General features: G+C 32.6%; 1 protein-coding gene across 6 annotated transcripts in view; it reads right to left on the bottom strand.

Moving 5' to 3' along the window:
* LOC132951894 (protein unc-13 homolog B) overlaps positions 1-20,924 on the bottom strand; it is a 185,883-nt gene that overhangs the window by 14,519 nt on the left and 150,440 nt on the right. For all 6 annotated transcript variants that reach the window (XM_061023935.1, XM_061023937.1, XM_061023936.1 and 3 more), the window contains 3 exons: positions 6,472-6,512; positions 4,172-4,262; positions 725-799 (listed from right to left, as the gene is read on the bottom strand). In XM_061023935.1, coding sequence (XP_060879918.1) covers positions 725-799; positions 4,172-4,262; positions 6,472-6,512 — 207 coding nt within the window. The remainder of the gene's footprint in view (positions 1-724; positions 800-4,171; positions 4,263-6,471; positions 6,513-20,924) is intronic.

Raw genomic sequence — 20,924 nt, 5'->3', positions numbered from 1 at the left:
CAGTGTAAATTTATATCGAATGAATGAATAATTTAAATAAACTATGTACAGTGAATCATGATAAAACAATTTTAATGAGTTTTCATTATAATTAAAAATACATGTGCGAATATGTACCTCTATTCGTTATATAAAAAAAAAAAATTATTAATATAAAATGAAATTAATGTGTTTATATTTTAAGGGCTAACATAAAAACATTAGTAAAATGTTTAATGTAAATTAATTGCTTATAAATTAATTTAATTCACTCGTTTTGATATTTATTACTATCAAAATAATTAACTATCCCAAGTTAGTACCTATCCTTAGGTACTCGTATTTGTTATTTTTCTAAAACTTTATGGAAATAATGATATGCGTCTTATTTTTGGCAATGTAGTGAAGGCGTATATTAGAAAATAGAGAAATATATTTGGTATCGTATCATGTCAAACAGTTGGGAAAAATATAAAAATTTATGAGTTCATTTTTCTATTATATTTTCGCGCGTTTTTAATTTATAAGACATTTCGTGAAATTGAAATAGAATGTATTATTTTGGATTCAGACTGATAGATAAGAGAGGCAACTTTTAAACAGTCTCTGTTGAGCTAAAAAAAAAAAAATTAAATAAGCAAATAAAAAGAAAACTTTGAAAAAGTAAACGTTGGAATTTTTTCATTTGACAAACTATTTTTTAATAACAAAAAAGTACAAGTGATCTGTTCAGTTCAGTACTAACCAGCTCTTCGTCGTTGAGTGTAGGACGTGGAACTCCTGACGCCAGTCCTGCGTTTCTTTTTGTGGCGGCCATTGTCTAAAATACACCCACAAGAATTCCAATAATAAATTAATAATGTAAAAACGTGAAACGGTGAGCAATAAAGCTATTTGAACCATAAGCGTAAATATTAAGCATTTATGCAATAATGTGTACTCGTTTAATAATTACACCCATGATGCTATTAAATAAACCGACTTTATCATATAACTCACCAAATTATTGATATCACTATATTATAATACTCAAAATGGAATAAGAATGTTATGACGACTATAATGTAAGTAGTTTAAGAATGTATGTATATCATCATATTATATTGTACATAATATTCGTAAATATAATATCTCGCAGATGAGATATAAATGCCACGAGAAACTTTTCAACACTCTTTCTACTGTACTGTATATATTTCACCCTTGATGTTGATGTTGTAGTCATAAAGGGAAAATAATGATGCCAGCGTAAAAAGAAACTCCGAGTAAAGATGGCATTTTTTTCCCCGTGCATCAATGTTTCGTTTTAAGATAAATATTGACATATTATTACAACGTTTCCACATTAAAATAAAAACTTATTATAATGTTGGACTAATTTTTACCCTGCACATTTGCCGATATACCTACGCCGTGTAATAATTTAAATATTTATTTTTTTTTATCGGCAAAAAAAATAAATACTCATTAATTAGGTTTTCGTCATAATTCTAGTGGTAAAATATACTTATTTAGATTCATATTATATAATATCATTTGAAAAAAAAGTACAAGTATTGTTGAAAACATTCTTATTCCAGACAAAAGTACTAACTCAAGAGTTTGCCCGAGGAAAATACTTTTAGACATTTTTTTCCGACACAACAATGAAAAAAAATATTATAAATAATTTGAGGATCGTAATTATAATTTTTGAAATTATTATGTGATTCGTAATAAATAATGGGTAGGTACATTTTTTTTTTAAGACGTTTTGAAAACACATTTTCTCGAGCAAATTCTTATTTAATGTTAAATTATGTCTATATGAACGAAATCACGAGACATTTGTTTTATGCGGATAAGCGCATTACTACGATCTAGTTTCTATCTAGCTCAAAGTAATAATAACGTATCGGAACCAAAGTGTTAAGTGTTTAATAAACATGTGCAAAATGATATAGCTTACAGTTTTTTTTTTAAAACGTTTAGATAATAAAAATATAATAATGACTTGTTTCAATTGTTTTCCTCGTATTTAAATTAACGCGGCTTTTCAACTATAACACATGCACATGTCTATTATATAACTGACTGTATCGTCATTGATTAGTATTTTGTATTGTGTTCGCAGCCACCTACAGTTTATTAAACCGGATTAGAGTTGTAAAAAAAAAATATATAATATATATATATTTATAATAATATATAAATGAATAAATTAAAAACACTAATTGTCTATAAGTCTACGTAAACTAAATATTATAATAATATGTTACATATTAAAACTAAGTCTATGTTAGAAACGATTTAATTTCCATTTTAATGAATTAAAATGTGCATAGAAACGTAATGCATGCATTATTAATTATTAAAAAAAAAAAAAAAAATGAAAATTGCATAAAAATTGTCGCAATTTATGTTAGGTACTTAAGTGTTATCGGGAGGGTCGATGTTTTTTTTAATTAATGTTAAAGTATTATCTAGAGGTTAATGAAATTAAGTGGAAGTATTAAATTAAAGTTGACGTATTGTATTATATACACGGGGATCTATAGTGCTCGTATAAGTCTAATAAATTACCTACAAGAAACAGAGTTTGAGCACTTAAGAAATTCATTATGACATTTCATTATACAATATGTGTATAATGTACATAGTTTCACATGTAATATTATGTACAGCCTCACATTTATTTGTGGCCATAAACCAAAAGATTCTTTACCATTAGAATCAATCTCAAATGTCATTCCAACGCCATTTTTTTTTTTTGCTATTCTAGGTAACTTTTATAACAACTACTGTGAACATTCTTGTTTGGCTAATATATACGTAATGTGAAACCATTAATTTATCAGTCATGTAATAGCAATAAGTACTGCGATTTAATTATTATAGGTATATAATATAGTTTATTACTCTAAAATTAAATCAGGTACGGACCTATAGTTGTTTTTTTTATAAACTTATTTGTAAAAAGTATTTTTTTAAATTCAATTGGTATGTATGCGTGTATTTAAATATATAAAATAAAATTTAAATCGTTTAATTCTAATTCTATAATATAATGCATAGATTTGTTAAAATATATTGATTAGTGAAAATGCTGAAAACTGTACAAATATACATTAAATATTATAAGATGTACATATTATATAAAAATATATAAACAAACAAAGCTAATAGAAAAAACTAAGCAAAAGTGTATGTTACATAAAAAAATAATTATAATATATAAAAGATACAATTTGCTTAGCTATTTTATTCTACCTCTAAAATAATTTTAATATTTGGAATTTCTAGAAAATAGAAATTTAAATTTTAGTATTATAATAAAATGGTTTGGTGCTAAAGCGGTGTGTGTGTGTGATATGTGTGTGTGCGTGTGTTGTGTTTAGTGTGTTAGTGAATGTGTGTTTTCATGGACGAAAAACCACGTCACCAGATCTAATAGCGTGCTCTATATTTTTCTCTAAATAAATGGTAAAAATAAAAAAAAAAGAACGCTATACCTTGAGAACCTGGATCGATGCGTGAAGATCACAAACAACAGACAATATAACACAAATTAGTTAGTTTACATGTTTATGTTAAAAAATAAAAGTAATGAGTCCTAAATGTTTGAGCTATTTCAATGAGCCTATGTATTATAATTATCATATATATATATATAACACCTATTTAATTGAGACACATACAATGATATTATATGTAATAATTATATATCATCGTTATTTTAAAAAATAAAATAAAAATTTGAAGTATATAAATCATGAATGGTTAGCGTTTGAAATGAAGAAATCGTGTTTAAAAAATAAATAAAATCTATTAAGGAAGTCTAAAGAACATATTTTACATAGGAAACATGATGAGAACACGTGGAATAGCAGCAAAAAAAAAAAAAAAACATTCATATAGGTACACATAAAAACAACATAAAACATGAGGAGATAAGAGAAACCATTTCACATGAAGAAATTATAATATACGGTATACACTTAGAAGCGAAAATTTGTACAAAAATATTTACTACCAAAAAAATATCACCGGGCACACTCATTTCTCGGTTGAATTATAATAATATTATTACTTTACAAAAACGCTGTATATACTCGATGAATATCCAATTTTCGGGAGTTTACGTTCCCAGTAAGTTATAATGAGGGGAAAGGATGAATTTAAATATTATATTAATATTGAACATTTTTCTTACCAGTTCCGAGACAAGAGGGATGGATTTTCTCCTGGGTCGAATATCCGGCATGCTGTCGATGTTGCTATAAAACGGATTGTCTCCAGGGTGTCTAAAATATATAACATAGTAAGATCACGTGCATTTTATTACTTGAAGACATCTTTGTACGGTCTTGAATTTTGTTGAATAAAAAAAAAATTTACAATTTTCAAACTAGATAAAATATATAATATTTATCCCATCCCCCTGCAAAGACCAGAAAGTTAACAACCAGTGCCACTTAATTTCTATTGGCACACGGTGAATTTTATACTGAACCTCCGCTTTACACGATCAAATACGATTTATCGAAACCATACTTTAATAAAGGAATTGTCAGAGAACGAACACTAAAATATGAGAAAAAATATTTTGTCAAATATAAAAACAAATTAAAGATTGACGAGAATGGACGAGTTATTATAATCACTGTTGTGATCGAACTGAGTCCTAACAAACCATTTAGAACGAAAATGAAAATGAAAATTTAAAACTAATTGAGTCCATGTTTTAATACTGAATCCCAATGAATCCCGACAAACTATGAAAAAAAAAACATTTTTCTTCCCATTTTTACAAGCTTAGAATTGTTTGTAAGAAAAGTTCTACAGGTATATGGGTTAAAAATGTTTTTTTAAATGATAATTTGAACATTTTTGATAAATTTAAAAAATGTGAATAATAAACTGTATAGGTATCTATACAGTTTATTATTCACAAATGTTAATTTAAAGTGATAAATAAATAAATTTAAAGTCTAATATCGATAAACTTTTTATGGTAATCAAATCTTAATACTTGTTTGTGATTGTGGCATTTAAATTTTTTATTTAATTTTCTACAGTATCATTTCTTTTGATTAGGTACAGTTAATGTAATGATTTAGTGTTTAACAATGTTTGCATTTCTATTTCATCCAGAATTATAAAAATATATAGTAGGTGCAACACAAACAAAGTAAAAAATCCTCGACTGATTTATTTCATTATTTCCAAGTGCGTACTTAATTAGTATACTTTTTGTTTCCCAATCGCGGACACAATTGGTATTTTTTTTTTATACCGTGACTCAATTAGAATATTATTTTTTCCTCGTTCAGGTATGGGACTCAATTAGGGGTAGTTGCGCCGGAGTTATGCGGACCCGGAGACGTCATAATGACATGATATTATAATTACTTAAATGTTGTTTTAAATTATAGAAGAGGCTGAGGCGCGCTGAATTAATATAAGAGTAATTAAAAGAGAAGACGCAGTCCTTACCAACAACCCCCACTCGGCAGAAATTCAATCACTGCTCGTACTGCAGGCAGTACTAATTTCATATGTTTACTTTTATCGTATACATAGGTACCGCCAAAGACGACGACGACGGCTTTCAATGTTGTCACCCGATAAATAAACATAAAATTACATTTCACCCCTGCCCCCCCCCCCCCCCCGCTTTATCCTGGCGCCTAACTCCTCTGCCCCGCACCGAGCGCCAATCGAAAGTTTGTTATCAGACAGGTCGCCGTCGTTCGCCTGCACTCCTCGTCGCGGCATAGAAGTGCACTTACGGATTACACCCAACTACGCGTACCACATACATACAAACACCCTCTTGTCGCTATTATATTTTCCTTTTCATCCGTGGTCGTACACATACACACCCAGAATTGCGGGACACACAAACTCAATGGACCGAACCCCTCCCCCCTCCCCACAAAGCTCTTTAAACCCATCATACCGCGGTAGGCGGCCGGATGCGACGGATACACGTGTGGGGCGGTTAAAACACACACACACACACACAGTGGAAATCTCGGGTTAACACGTACTTTTAAACTCTTTATTGTGAGTGTATAGGGACATGAGGGGCGGGTGTGTGCAAATACTCGTTGCGGTGGTTGTGAGGGATATCGAATAACAGCCCTGAAATCATTTACATCATCGCAATATATATGTAATAATAACACAGTGTATGATGTCGTCTACTATGACTCGGCCCACTATATAACGCGCCGCATTATTATTTAATCTCACTCTCGTTCGTGTTTCGCTCATCAACTTTTGTACGCCAACAAAAACAATACTAGTAACAATAACAATACAATAAAAACGATGACGTTTCGTTTCCCCGTAACGTCTGTCTTCCAATTTCTATTCCGTATAACATATACGCGTGCCGCGTATCAACCCCCGAGACGCGACAACCCCTATATTGCGGTACTAAACTAGAGTTACTTATATTATCATCATCATTATTATTATTATTATTATTACTTTTTTTGTACTTACCCATTCGCTCTATTAATGTTTTCGCCGCTCCCTCTTCCATTCTGTAAGCAAAAAAAAAAAAAGAATGTCATGTAATATACCGATATATTGTAAATATACATTTATATATATATATTATATATGTATTTACGATATTGTTAACTATAAACCTATATATAAAAACGTTTCGTTACATTATTATACAGACACACACACACACATATATAATAATAATATATATATATATACGTTGTGCGTTGTTCGTAGTAATACGAAATGTATGTCTGATTATTATTTCCCCGAGTGGTTAGCTATGTAATTGGGCGCAGATAGTACATAGTATCGACTCATGTGAAATAATTGGGTGGATTTGCCGAACGACAGAAGGAAAAAAAAATAATTCACCGCGCTGCACCGATATAATATATAAGTGCACCACATATTTATGGGCGAATTGCATTTGACAGAAAATCTTTATCGGACCATATTTAGTTTTTTTTTTTCCAGGTTTTTACGTTTTTCATCCGGAGTCGAATATTTTTAGCCACGGGGAAAAAAAAAGTTTGTCCGCCATAAAAAACCAAACTGTTGCTGGCCCACCCAATATATACCACTGTAATACGCCGCCGCTCTATAATGTATATAATATTATATATAATGTGTTCATCATGTTTATGGAAAATCGTATATGGTTCGCGCAAAAAACTGCAGTACATATTAATATTATATTTCGGTCTGACTTTTACCGCATGCGAACTTGTGTGTTTTTATTTTTATTTCATTTTGTTCGCTCTTATCGATTATTTTTCCGTGTTTGGTAACTAACCATGGTCGTCACAAGGCACACACCTATGTATAAAATAAGTGGTGTTATTTGCGTCGTTCCGGAATAAATTTCCGTCGCGGCCGATGTGTATATTATTATGTAATTAAAACGCCATAAATCCATACACTTTGTTGTATGATGTTTCTATCGCGCGAATTGCATAATCCCCGAAACCACGTTTATCATAATATATTATGACACCGGATTATCGAGCGTTAAAAGCCGAAATGTAGCGAAATACCTGAAGTACAGATATTAGAATTCCGTACTTTGTTCGCCGTTAATATAATATTATAACGTCCCGGTGAAATTATTATTATACGATACACAGACAAAAGTGAGTTTGCGCGATATTCAAAGTGAGGCAAATGCCTCGTAAAGTTATTGGAATTCGTAACTGTATTGCATTTATTTATGTCTGTGGTAATTTTTTATGTCTAGCGGGTACTATAGATACTCATATAAACGTTAGCCTAAAACAGCTAAACGTATAACATATAATTAAATCGAAATATTTTTTTAAAATGTCGAGACGAAAATAGGTATCGAACGTTGAACCGATAGTTTATTATGGACATTTGCGTGGTATATAATTATTACTTCCCGGGCACTCAACTCCTGGCTTTTAAATAAACTTCAAACGTTTATAAATAATAAACTAGCGGTTCAATATTTGGAGGACAACGTCCTACGGAAAATAGTCTAAAAATCCACTCGGAAAAGAAATAGTTAAATACTCGGCTTGACAATTGTATTAGCGGCATTGGTGGCACCTACATGCGCGTAGTTTGAAACTGGAATTTAAAAAAGTGTACAGAGTTTTAAAATTGGCTGATAAAACTATATGTGTGTCCTACTGTGGAAAAATGGTTGAATTTACCCAGACACTCGCATAGTGTATACATATGTGTGTATGTATAATAAAAATGTATATTGCAAATACGGTTGAATCGGAGCAAAGAGGTTTTTCCGCAGTTTTTCCTTTTCTTAAATCGGCGTGGCTAACACGGCCGGGAGGGGTTCGAAAGCTCAAAAAGAGAAAAAAAAATAAGAAAAAGAAATTAGACGTATATTTTAAACGGCCCGGTCTTATTTTCTGAGTGTTCTGTGTGGAATTTTTTCGTCGACAACGATTGTCGAGTGTCGGGACACAATCGTGTCCTGTTTGAAATTCTGATCCGGTATATATAATAGTGAGCCGAGCAGAGTGAGGAAAAAAACGAAAATACGAAAAAAAAAACTGCACACAGAAAAGAATATAAAAAAAAAAAAAAAAATGGGAAAAAAACAACAACAGCACTAAAGGATCTGGAGGTTTAAAAACCATGGCGTCGTTAAGGGAAACGCACACACACACCCTCACGCAGACACAGGCATTTGTACCACCCCCCCACCACTTTTTTTCTTTCTTTTTCTTTAACGGATTGAGCTGGCGATGGCAAATCTCTATGGGACGTTTGCCCGCTGCTTGTTTTATTATCTAAGACGGCTCTGTTTATCGTACATAATAATATAGACGATCTTTTTAGTTAACTGTATAAACCTACACAGCTGCAGAGAGTCTGCTCCCGTCGGCGGCGGCGTGATATTTTTATTTTATTTTCTTTCGAGTCGTCTTAATATTCCATTATTAATCTTTTATTCACGGACCACGCTGATGGGTTCGTTGTCTCCCGGTCCTATTAAATCCATTATTTATCTACAGAACTGAAAATACTGTGTTCCCAGACGCGTTTTATCGAGAAAGGTCACTGGCGAAAAGGAAAAAAAATAAAAAAAAAGGAGACCCTATGTTTAATTGAAAATGCCAATCTGCTGACATGTATATATATGTTTACATGCACTATTATATATATATCTATTCATTTCGTTAATATATATTATAGCTAGAATTTCTTAACCTCGATTTAGACTAAAAGTTTTTCATTCGCATAAGAAAATGTACTCTAGATAAATTGACTTCTGTCGGTTTATACTTTATTTAGTGGTCATTATTATTTATTTGTTATGTACTTTTTTCTTTTTTCTTTCTTTTTTATTGAAGTTATAAGGGAATAATATATATTGTTTCAATTTGCGAATAATTGGCTGTTAAACTGTAATATAAACTCAAAATTCTTTAACGGTTCGCGATAAAACAAATTTTATTACAATTGTATATTATGTCGTTCAGCCGTCAAATAAAATGTATCATGTTTTCAAGATAGTTTTGATAGTCGTTATATAGTGAAACAGAGATGCAGGTAATAATAATGTATAAATGTATTGGTACCTAATAGGATTATAATGTATATAATGTAATCGTTAAATTCTGTGACGCAAAATTCAAAACAATATAATAATATGCTCAATGCTCATAAACGGAATAAACGCAAAATAATGACGGACTACAAAAGCGCAACAGTAATAACAATTTAAGTAGAATTATTGTCTACGGCGTAGATAATAATAACTGCGGTCCACGAGAGAGCATAACAAAAATAATAATAATATTATGTGTAACGTTTAACGGTCTTGTTTTAAGTAGGCACACAACATTTGTGTGTATACAATATAAATACGAGTATTCGTATAATTATTCGTAATTACTTGTGAATCGTATTCAACAATTTAGTTGTTTTTTTTTATTATTTTTTTTTATTCGAAAAATACCTCTACTATATATGGTCATGAATATATTATGAGCTGCAGAAAACGGGCGAAAAAGGTCACGGCCCGATAATGCACGGCACAGTGAGTTTACCTAGCCCGGAAAAAAAAAACTTTTACTCGAAAGCGAAAAATAAAATAATAAATCTAATTTATGTATGGCTGGCCCTAAATGTAGCAATGATACGCGCTCGTGGTATGAAAACGAAATCAAACATTTTCATTAAAATATAATATTATTATCGATTGAAAATCTCGTCGTCTACTCGCGCGGCGATGATTAACAACAATCCCGCAATATCAACGACGGATTTCTGCCGGTTAACGTCGACTGCGTGGGGATATTATAAAACAACGTAATATAATTATACGAAAATGAATAAATTTGGAACGATGCGATTATTACATCTGAATATTATTACCGACGTTATCGATTTGAAACCGAGAAGAGGGCGCATCGTGATCGCGAGGTAATCTCCGAACGCAATAACGACAGTATTTTATTCACATTATTATAATATAATATTGTTATTATCATTACATTGTAATATTGAGCCGTAACGACGAATAGTATTACGATATTGAGTGTAGCTATGATAAATATGACGTATTGTGTATAATTGTCGATTTTCAAAACTATGCACAAGTCTATCAGCTATCATCGTATAGGTATACTATTATAATATACGTTCACCAATTTTTATAGTCGTGCGACACAATAATATATTATTATTGTTATGTATTTAATTAAAAGTACTACAAGACGAGCGTGGTTTGTTTCATAATCGCTACCGAAGGTAATAATAGTATAAAATTAAGTAAACATTTTGAAAACTGTTGAAATTCTTCGAAAACCACACACAATAGTGCTGCTATATGCCTATATCATGCGCGGTGCGGCGATTACGTAAATAATCGGTTCGAATTATTGAAACCTCCGTTGTACGATTTTAATTTTCTACAAAGCAATTAAACAACCGAGAACGCTTTATAGCGATCAGACGATGGATTTGATTTAAAACGGTGCACAGTGTAATTATTGAGGTTCGCCGTTATTCGGTGGCTTGTAATTTTATCGAAAACCATTGGGATGATAAAAAAACAAAATATTTCATTAACGGATTTCATTTCGGGTCCCAAAAGTCGACCGAGGAGCTGTACGAAATTTTAGGAAATCTCATTCCATTCAAAAACAAAACAACATGCAAATAAAAAAAAAAATAAATACATAATAATATTGTACAACCGTAAAACGCTCCGCTCATAATCTAAAACAATATATAGTGCGTTTTTTCTATCATTGTTTCGTCAGCCCTCATCGATTATTTTATCCTTTGCATATATTTTTGTCAAAGACAGTTTGACAGGTAAAAATATTATTATTTGTTACGTGACTAATGACAATCAATACTATTGAGTTATAGTTCGCTTATTTCTTCGAGGCAACATTAACTCGTCGTGTATACGGTTTTCAGCCGAACAAGACGAATATTTTAAAAATTGTAAACCATCGCAAAGTAAGCCTTGTCAAATGGGCATTGCAAATCACGATATTTTTAATGATCAGGTATCTAATCTATTTAACATTCCTCTTGAGATGTATAATATTATCATATTGTTGCAGGGTCGTCGACATGAGTTTTTAGCATGCTTTGTTTATTCAAAACTGTAATAATTATTATCATAAAGTAAAAAAATTACTTCAGTATAACATTGCTATACCGTGTATTATAGTATAGGTACTGTTATATTACATATTATACTATTGTCTAAATGATTTTTTAAAACCTCAATATTAATGTTATTACCTATAGTGTACTATGTGTTTTAGAGACAATAGAATAGCTATCGCGAAATTCTATAGTAATATATTCGTGAAAAAGTCCGCGTTAACGTTAACGTCGAAAATTTTAATTCCCGCGGAATTTTTGTATAAACGTTAAATATATCGTGAAAACATATTTTCTCTGCTGCCGAAAAGTAATGTGAATGCAAATGTTCTGCTAATATTTATAATATTATTAATAAATAATAATAATATGCTTTGAAAATATGACTTTGTCGGGTGGGACATTCACGTTTAACATAATTTGAATATTTCGAATTCAAGTCAAGATTATAAGCCGTTATAATTATAAAAATATTCAATGAATACAGCTAGAAACAGTCACTAAATAGTGGCCCGTGAACGAATTTTATCTGGCTTGCGGACATGAAATTTACTTTTTATGGTCAGTTAAAATATGAGGTTTTCATTAGATTTCATTTTTTTTTCGATTCAATTTCATCGTGTACATTAAATTGTTATGGTCCCTGCAAACTTCATAAATTCCTAAATATTGTAGACTTTCACAAATATTCATTGGTAAATAGTGTCGCGTATGTATTACAATGTATTACAATGCACCACGAGCATCACTCGGAACAGTGGATCGATTATTTATCATTGCTTTTAAATTTGAAATAATACCAACAATATACATTATAATAATGCGGTTTGAACCGAAGTGACCGATTCGATTCGAGTGCCAAAACACAGTGCAGTATACTATTATGCTGTACATTTTTTTTCTTGTCTACGAGATATCGGGATGAAAATAGAAAGATAGATGATTGCTTATTTATAATATTATAAATATAACGGCCAATCAAAATATAATATTATAATATTGCATGGAAATCATAATTAAATTTGTAAATTGTAAATAATGTAATGCCGTCGGCGGTATAAAAAAACGAAAGGGAACCACTCCGGCTACTTTCCGTTTGCGTGAAATTGCTTTCTTCCATTTTTTTTTCATCGCATTTTATGTATTTTGGTAATCCAAAATGAATTAAGTGCCTGTATGAAATGTGTTTTAAAATTTAAACCCCATTATTCGTATTGCTCGCGTATATACCACGTCGTCGTGTACGTATATATTGTTTTTATTTTTTCAAATGTTAGTTCGAACGAAATGTTTCCATTAACCGGGAAAGACATACAAAAGGTCTTTTTCGATGTCATTAATTAGAATTAAGATGACTCCCTTAGTTTTTGTTTTATCGTCCTTTAATAATTAACACGCACAACGACGAACAAGACCGTGCGGTGTATATATTTTATATATATAATGTGTATATTGTATACAGCATATAATATATGTATAATAATATAAACATGTATAATATTAGTTTTTTAAATTATTGTTTGTTCAGCAAGTTATTTAATAAATGGTCTCGGTATTCTCGGCTAGAAAATTTGTTATAAGCAGAATGTATTTTTTTTACATTATGGCGCGCCCGCGTAATATATATGTATATATAATGTATGAATATTGTATATATATAATATAAGTAGGTACACATACACCCATAATTCTAACCATATAGCCAAAAGCGCTCCGAAGTATTATTATTACGTTCATAAAAATAAATAAATTTACACAAAATAAATAAGCGCAGAAACTATATAAATTATTATACGCTGTATGTATGAATTATATTTTTTTTCGTATATTGTGAATTTTTTTGATTTCCTTTTAGATTATTTCGTAACACCACCGCGGCGTATGCGATAAATTTTAAAACATTCTATTGATCTTGTCGAAATACTCATCAACGAGTGTTTCTTTTTTCTCACTGATTTAGTTTATGTACGTGTATTATAGGCGTATAGCTACAAAGAGTAATAAAATAAATAATTTTTTTTTTTTTTAAAACTTTTATCATCAATATTGCAAAGAACTCATCGAGAAGATGTATCTGAATGTGTGGGAATTTCTAAGTGGAATATCGAGTGTAAGTTTTTTTTTTGTCAAAGATGTGTTTGAATAAAACAGATCTCGACAATAGCGTTGACGCGTTTACATTATCGGAATGGGAGTGATATCATTATCATTACAGCGTTTAAAACGATACTGAAAAGTACCGAATGAAAAAAGAAAAAGAAAAAATCTTATATATTGTTTATACACTTTTATGGTCGGTCTTGTGCCAAACTCTACAATTTTTTCGTTTACTTGGATAGTCACCAAGTATCGCTATCGCAGACCGATATATTTACGAAAAAAATAAAGGCGTCACACATAAAACTAGTATTTGTTTTTAATAGTTATTACTGAATAACCCACTCAAACTATCACACATTTATATATATATATATATATACATAATATTAATAGTTCAATATTATTAGTGTGTGTGTGTGTGTGTGTGTTGTCATAGCGACTTGATGCACCATAATAAAACATCTGGTCATTTCATTTCAATTTGTCGTCGAGGGTACGGTCTTCTCTCGTTTAAGCTCTCTCTCTCAATCTGTCTTTAAAGAAAAAAATCACGTTTCTTTCAAAATACTAGGAATATTGAATTATTTTGTTGTTCTTACAGCGAATGGTTCCCGGTAAAAGAAATACCGTAATAAATATCTCTCTTTTTTGCACACACACATGTGTTTCCGCTCTTACGACACTGTATTATAATATAACCTAAACGTTGTTTAGGTGTTTTATTTACAATTTCAATGATGTAATCTGATATTATTGTTGCGAAAATTTAACATATAATAATTATGGTAACACATAATATTATTATAGGATGTTGCGAGTTCATTAATTCGATATTTATTACGAGTTATTCATTATTGAATCGAGTGGAAAATGTACAAACGGAAACAATAGATATCCGATGCCGATATCTAATGGTTATGGTGGTTAGGTTATATTATGTATATTAGTGTTACAGATAAACTATATAATATAGCGTTGACCATTCACTTTGTGTTACCGGACTCGCCCTCTAATCTGACCCCCCACTGCGGCGCGCCGCAAAAGGATGACACAATTTACGAACGTAAAGAATTGTCACAGTATTCTACTGCAATGTCCGGTGTACAATAAAATATATAAATGTTGGATTTGTTGGACGGCTATACCTCGCCCGCCCATTTTAAGACAAAGAGACAAATTTAATTAATTTTCTCGACACGACAAACAGCAGCGCGTGTTAGATGCCCAACAACTAATACAAAATATGTTGTTCGACATTTGTATTAATTACGCGTACGTCGTGAGGTTTATCGTAGGATTCGAAAAAACAAAAAGAAAAGAAAATTACTATGACGCTTGCGTGCAACGTCAGCGACTTCCGGTCGGAAAATGTTTAATTTATTTATCGACGTAGTTTGGATGGACAAAAAATCAAAACGAAAATAGTTCAAGTCCAAATACTATGAACACTATAATATTATCTATACAACATGTCTAGGAGGTCTGTGTCTAGTGCCGTAATTATGGGGGTTGATAATGGGAGTATATTTTGTGTTTTGTTTTAATATTATGTACCAACCGTAGTTTTATAATTAGCTGTTTATAAAAACATAACCCTTCACACGCCGAAGTAATAATTGATGAACTATATAAAAAAAAATCATCAATTAGATCTAATTTTGTAAATTATGTTATAATGTTCATTATGTATTAAAACAAATGCGTAAGTAAGCACAATCTATGCGATATACTAGCACCAAGCAAAGACGACATCGATTTTTCTCCAACTCCTCAAAAGACGAACCTGATCTAGAAAATATTACATATACAACACATATATTGTATCACACGTAATTAAATTAACATATAAGCCTTTCATGTATATCTTACTTAAAATTGTTTGTATAAATTATAAAATGTAATGTATTTCAGAAACATCAATAACCTTAACAGTTGAGGCGGGCATATAAATAATAATATTATTGAAAAAAAAAAAATGTGCGTATAGTTTAAAAATTTGTAATAATTTTAAAATATCATTATAAATTATTTTTCCCTGTAGGTATAGCATAATAAAATAAACTATAGATCTGTATAGTGGGGAGAGGGGTTGGACACGAAACCCCTCACCTGACGTTTACCTGACAAATTATCCACCCCTCACCCACACCCAAAGATTAAATCATAACTATGACGTTGTCTGTGTCCTAACCTTCCCTGTCTGCAGTACTATAATAATTAGTTAATTAGAATTATATTGTATGCATATTATTTGTTACTAAATACTTCTTGATGGTATATTTTATTCCTAAATTCCTTATCTTGTTTTCACTTATTTAACTTAACTCTCTACCACCTGCACCACAAGCATTGCTAATAGGACGTAGATATTTTTTGTAACAATATAATATGCAGGTACTATTTGTATTTTATATTTTATACTGTGTTAGCGGTAAAATTTTCTTGAAAAAAAAAAAAAAATGTTTAAAAATATTACAATATGTATTCAATAATATAGACTTCGCTATGGCGGCAGAGTCTAACTGTTTAAGCAGCGTGCGGCGTCGGATACGCGTTTATATAAATGGTACGTATAACACTGGCGGACTATATACGGAGTGTCCGACGGTTTTATTTAGGACTACTCAACTCGTCGTTATCGCATAATATATTATTTAATGTCTACCGTCGAACACGTGTGCAAAGGTAATAATATTATATTATTTATATACGGAGACTCGGTGCTGCGTTGTACAGACGTTGAAATTGTTATTTATTCACGAGGATATTCACGTATAGGCCTGATATTATAATATGCGTATGTACGAGCAGTAACTTTTTTGTACTTAAATCGGCGCACGGAAATCGCAACGGTATAATATTATTCAAATGTCAAAACACGAATATTACGATATTATCGTGTGTATACTATAATAATATACCATACGGAATCGATCCGAAATCGCCGGAATTCGAGAAACGTAAGTCGCGGACCGGCAGACGATAACGCCCATAATAAGTTTGACGGGATTGACGAGCCTATATACAATAAAATATAAACATCGCATTCTACTGCGGCGCGCAAACACACACACACATACGTGCGATAAGTTACGTTATTATCGTGACGTTATCGGGGAACGAAAACATAGAGAAAAACTACCGAAACAAAAACCATCTCGACGGACGCGCGTATATAAACAACGCTGCCGTGCACGTACCACCCGATAGAGGTACACCTATATATACGCACAGTACCCATAATAGGTCTGCGCATGTTGTTGTTAATATTATTATTATTACTACCGTCGTACGTTGGTCGGACGAGGCGAATGCGGGCGGCGTGGACTTAAAACCGACAAAAACTTTCGACCGGAGGTACCTTTGGCCCGAAAACTTTACCCCCCGAAACGCGTAGGTACGCGAGGGCGGCGTGCGGCCGTTTACGGCGATTTACCGGAGGTATGGTAGTATAATATTATCATTTTTGTGTTCCGTCGTTTCTCGCCGACTTCGCGGGAACGGGCCTAGGACAAAAAATCGCCGAGCGATTTCGCGCCGCGCCGAATTTTCGAACCCTGAACACGTTTGGATACACACGTCGTTTTGTACGTTGATAATAATATTATGTTCCCAAAACCCTGCAGTTGGCATCCTGCGCTCACGATTCGCTGGAGTAGGTACGTCGGAATGTTGGTACTTTGGCATTCATCGCGATACACAATAACAGTTACAGTTTTATTCTTGTTATCGTTCGTATAATTATTATAATTTAATATTCGCGATTCGCCGTCTCGTCGCTGTAATATAATAATTAAACCGGAAGGATTCACAAGGAAACGGACGTAGTATTAGGAATATAAGTAAGTACTTACAGTACAAAAATAAAAAACGTTATCCACACGACCACGCGTAGAAGATCTTGCATTGCGGCACATATTATTATGATATATATAGGTTAGGTCAGGTGTACACAGCGATATAAAAGTACTAAGTCGTCGTTACTCTAAGTAAGTACGTACAACACAACGACAAGCACAACAACAACAACGCTGTATTATAGGACTATAAACGTGCTCAGTAGTACTTATCGGAATTGGCGACCGTACACGATATAATATATATTTCCTATTTATATAAAGGGATACTGTCCCCCCCCCCCCCCCCCCGAGCAACACTCGACGGACAGACGACGATAATGTTGTTTTGACATATATAATATATTATATATAGGTAGGTAGGAAGGTATATAATACATGTATATATGTACAGTATTTGATACATAATACTTTCAGTCGCACTCTCGACCGGCTCACCTTTGCTGCTCTCCAACAATATAATTTATATAGCCAGCATATAACAAATATTGTGCATCGGCTTTATATATAATTGTATATCATATATATATATATATATATATATTATTACGTTATAATATCTCCGTGTAGGTATACGAGCTCTTTTAGTGCACGGTCAGCGACTGCAGCCATCGACGACGTGAGTGGCTCTCGTCGAGATATCAGCGATTTTTTTTTATTTCTTTTCTCTGAGTTCTATGTTGTCTTAACGACGCTCTCGACCGCGGGTTCAAAAAAGTGCGTTGACGATAAATTGTGCACACGTTTTGGAATATTTTATTATTCGAGTATGGTCGGACAGATGATAAACGGCTGAATAAACCGACGCGATTGATGAAAAACTAAACGAAAACGCGATTTCAAATTCTACTGATTATTTGTATACGTCTTGAACTACTTTTAATTTACGTTCTCGTATTTCACGGTCAAATTAGGTTAGGGTGAGGCCAAAAAAAAAATAATAATGTAGAAACCTTAATTCTACAACGGTTACATCGCAGGGACTTCAAACGAGACAGAATTATGGTACTAGCTATAGGTTATATTTTTATTACTTTTCCGACCATTGTTTTTGTTGCATGTGACACCGTTCGTTGTCGTTAGCGTTAAATTGAATCAAATTACACAGGAAAGTGAAATAACCGCACTGATTATCTGCCTTATTATTTTCCTTTATATCACTAATAGATTACAACGCCCACAATAATACCATTGTTTATTTTCTTAAATCATAAACCACGTTCCATGTTTAAGTTGATTAATGCTTTGACACAATGATAATCATAGCAAATGATTGTATTTGACATTTGGGCTCGATATAATAAAATTGTTCGGGAATAGTGTGTTTCGAATTTCGTTCAATTTTATGGTGTATTGCAGCAATGTATTCAAGTATTAAGCCTGGTTTCCACTATACCATGTCGCGCAGGGTTGAGTTGAATATTATTCAACTCGCAGGTAATGTGTTACCGGAATTTTTTAACCTACATATTAAATATACGGAACGCGACGCGACACGACACGACACGGTGCAGTAGAAAGCCGGCTTATTATTGTGTCGTGAGATAGGTATAAACCTATCTCACGTTTGGTATTCGGTTATCTAATTTGAGTTTAGGTTATGAACGGACGTCGTTTCTTCGCAGGACGCTATTCTAGGGTCCCGGGTTGTTATGTTATATTATATTATATACAGTCAGAAAAGGGGAAAGGTAGTTACGGGAATTCTGATTTCCATGTACGCGGTATAATACACCTGCAAGTCTGTATGGGGCACAGTGTTCTAAGGTCTGTAATATAATGCGGTTCCGCCCGTAAATAAAAAATACGATTATAAACTGTAATGCGTATCGTTTATAATATTCATAACGCGAGTAATTATAACATGTGACGTTCACGCACATTATTGTAGGTAATATATTATGTCTGGGCGTGTAATATGTATATTGTATAATATGTAGGTACGAAAAAAATACGCGTGAGAGAAGGAGTACAATTATTGTTATTATTATATAATATAATATAATATAATATAAAGGCCGACGCAGACACGTCTTCCTTCTGCCGGCATCGCCGCAGCATTAACCCTTATTGTTATCGATCGTAAACGTCTCCCCGGCGAGGTGTATACGCACACGCAAAAATACACACACACGGACAAAAATACACGAATAAAAGTCCACACGCACGCGTATATACGGACAGGTATATACACCGCGGTATATAGTCTCTGCGAGCGTGTATACAATAATTGAATATTCCCAAACACACGAACCCACCTACCCACACACCCACGCACACACGCACAAATCATGTTTATAACATTGTACAGTAGGGTGTATAAAGCGTGCATATTTGTTTATCTGCAGCGGGGCTGCATTGGAACGGGCCTTTTTTTTTTTTTTAATCATTTTATTTCGTAAAATAAACTCGGCTAAGACCACGCGATCGATGACGGACCTACGTATTCGTACCTGCATCGGGGGGTGTGTAATACACCCCCCGCATTACAATAGGTGCCGTACGTGTCATGCCGACTTTGCCACAGCCGCCGCTGAGGCCGACGAATAATCACCGCGCGGTGGTGGCGTCCATCTCTCTCTCTCTCTCTCTCTCTCGGTCGGCGCAAAAACTTTTCGGCCTGCCACGCTACAAACATGTGTCACCTAATCTCTACGACTGTACACTTGCTTAAACTATACTACGTGCGTCACACATAATATTTTATATACATTGTACGTATACCTAACCTATATATATATATGTGACGAGGGTCGGAGGATAGATTGAGAGAGAGAGAGAGAGAGAGACGGACACAGAGAAGAGAACGAGTGTAATAACACGCGGTTACCAGGACTGGCGCGGTTAGTTTTTGACGACAAATTGCTTTTTGCTTTTTTTTTTTTTGACAAACGCGTATTCTATCGGCTCAGCGAATTTGACTTTAAACACGTAGTACGCCATTTCCCATTTTTATATAATATAATATACATAAATATATTGTAGAGTTTCAACGCCAGTTATTATATTAAGTATATATAAGTGTATAATATATAATTATACTTATGTACATTTATTTCCTTATTGTATATAATTACTGAGTTGGGTATTTATTTATTTATTTTTTCCATCATAAGAGTAAACATACGTATTTTATGATAACGATTCGTCATGAGCCGAACGTAGTTGGTGAAATCCAAACAAATACACACACGCAATTCGTGAATAATACGCGACCTCGATACTTGCAGTGCGGTTATGGTAGTATGTTTTTGACGCTGCAAAATATTCATATCGTGCCATCTTCAAAAGCACAAACGAAAATAACAATATGTAAGCAATAACCATTTATATTTAAATGAATAAAATAATTTATTTGGGTTTTCGTCGGAC

The sequence above is a fragment of the Metopolophium dirhodum genome, chromosome 9 (genome assembly GCF_019925205.1).
Source record: "Metopolophium dirhodum isolate CAU chromosome 9, ASM1992520v1, whole genome shotgun sequence".
NCBI lineage: Eukaryota > Metazoa > Arthropoda > Insecta > Hemiptera > Aphididae > Metopolophium > Metopolophium dirhodum.
This window is presented reverse-complemented; position numbering and strand designations above follow the sequence as displayed.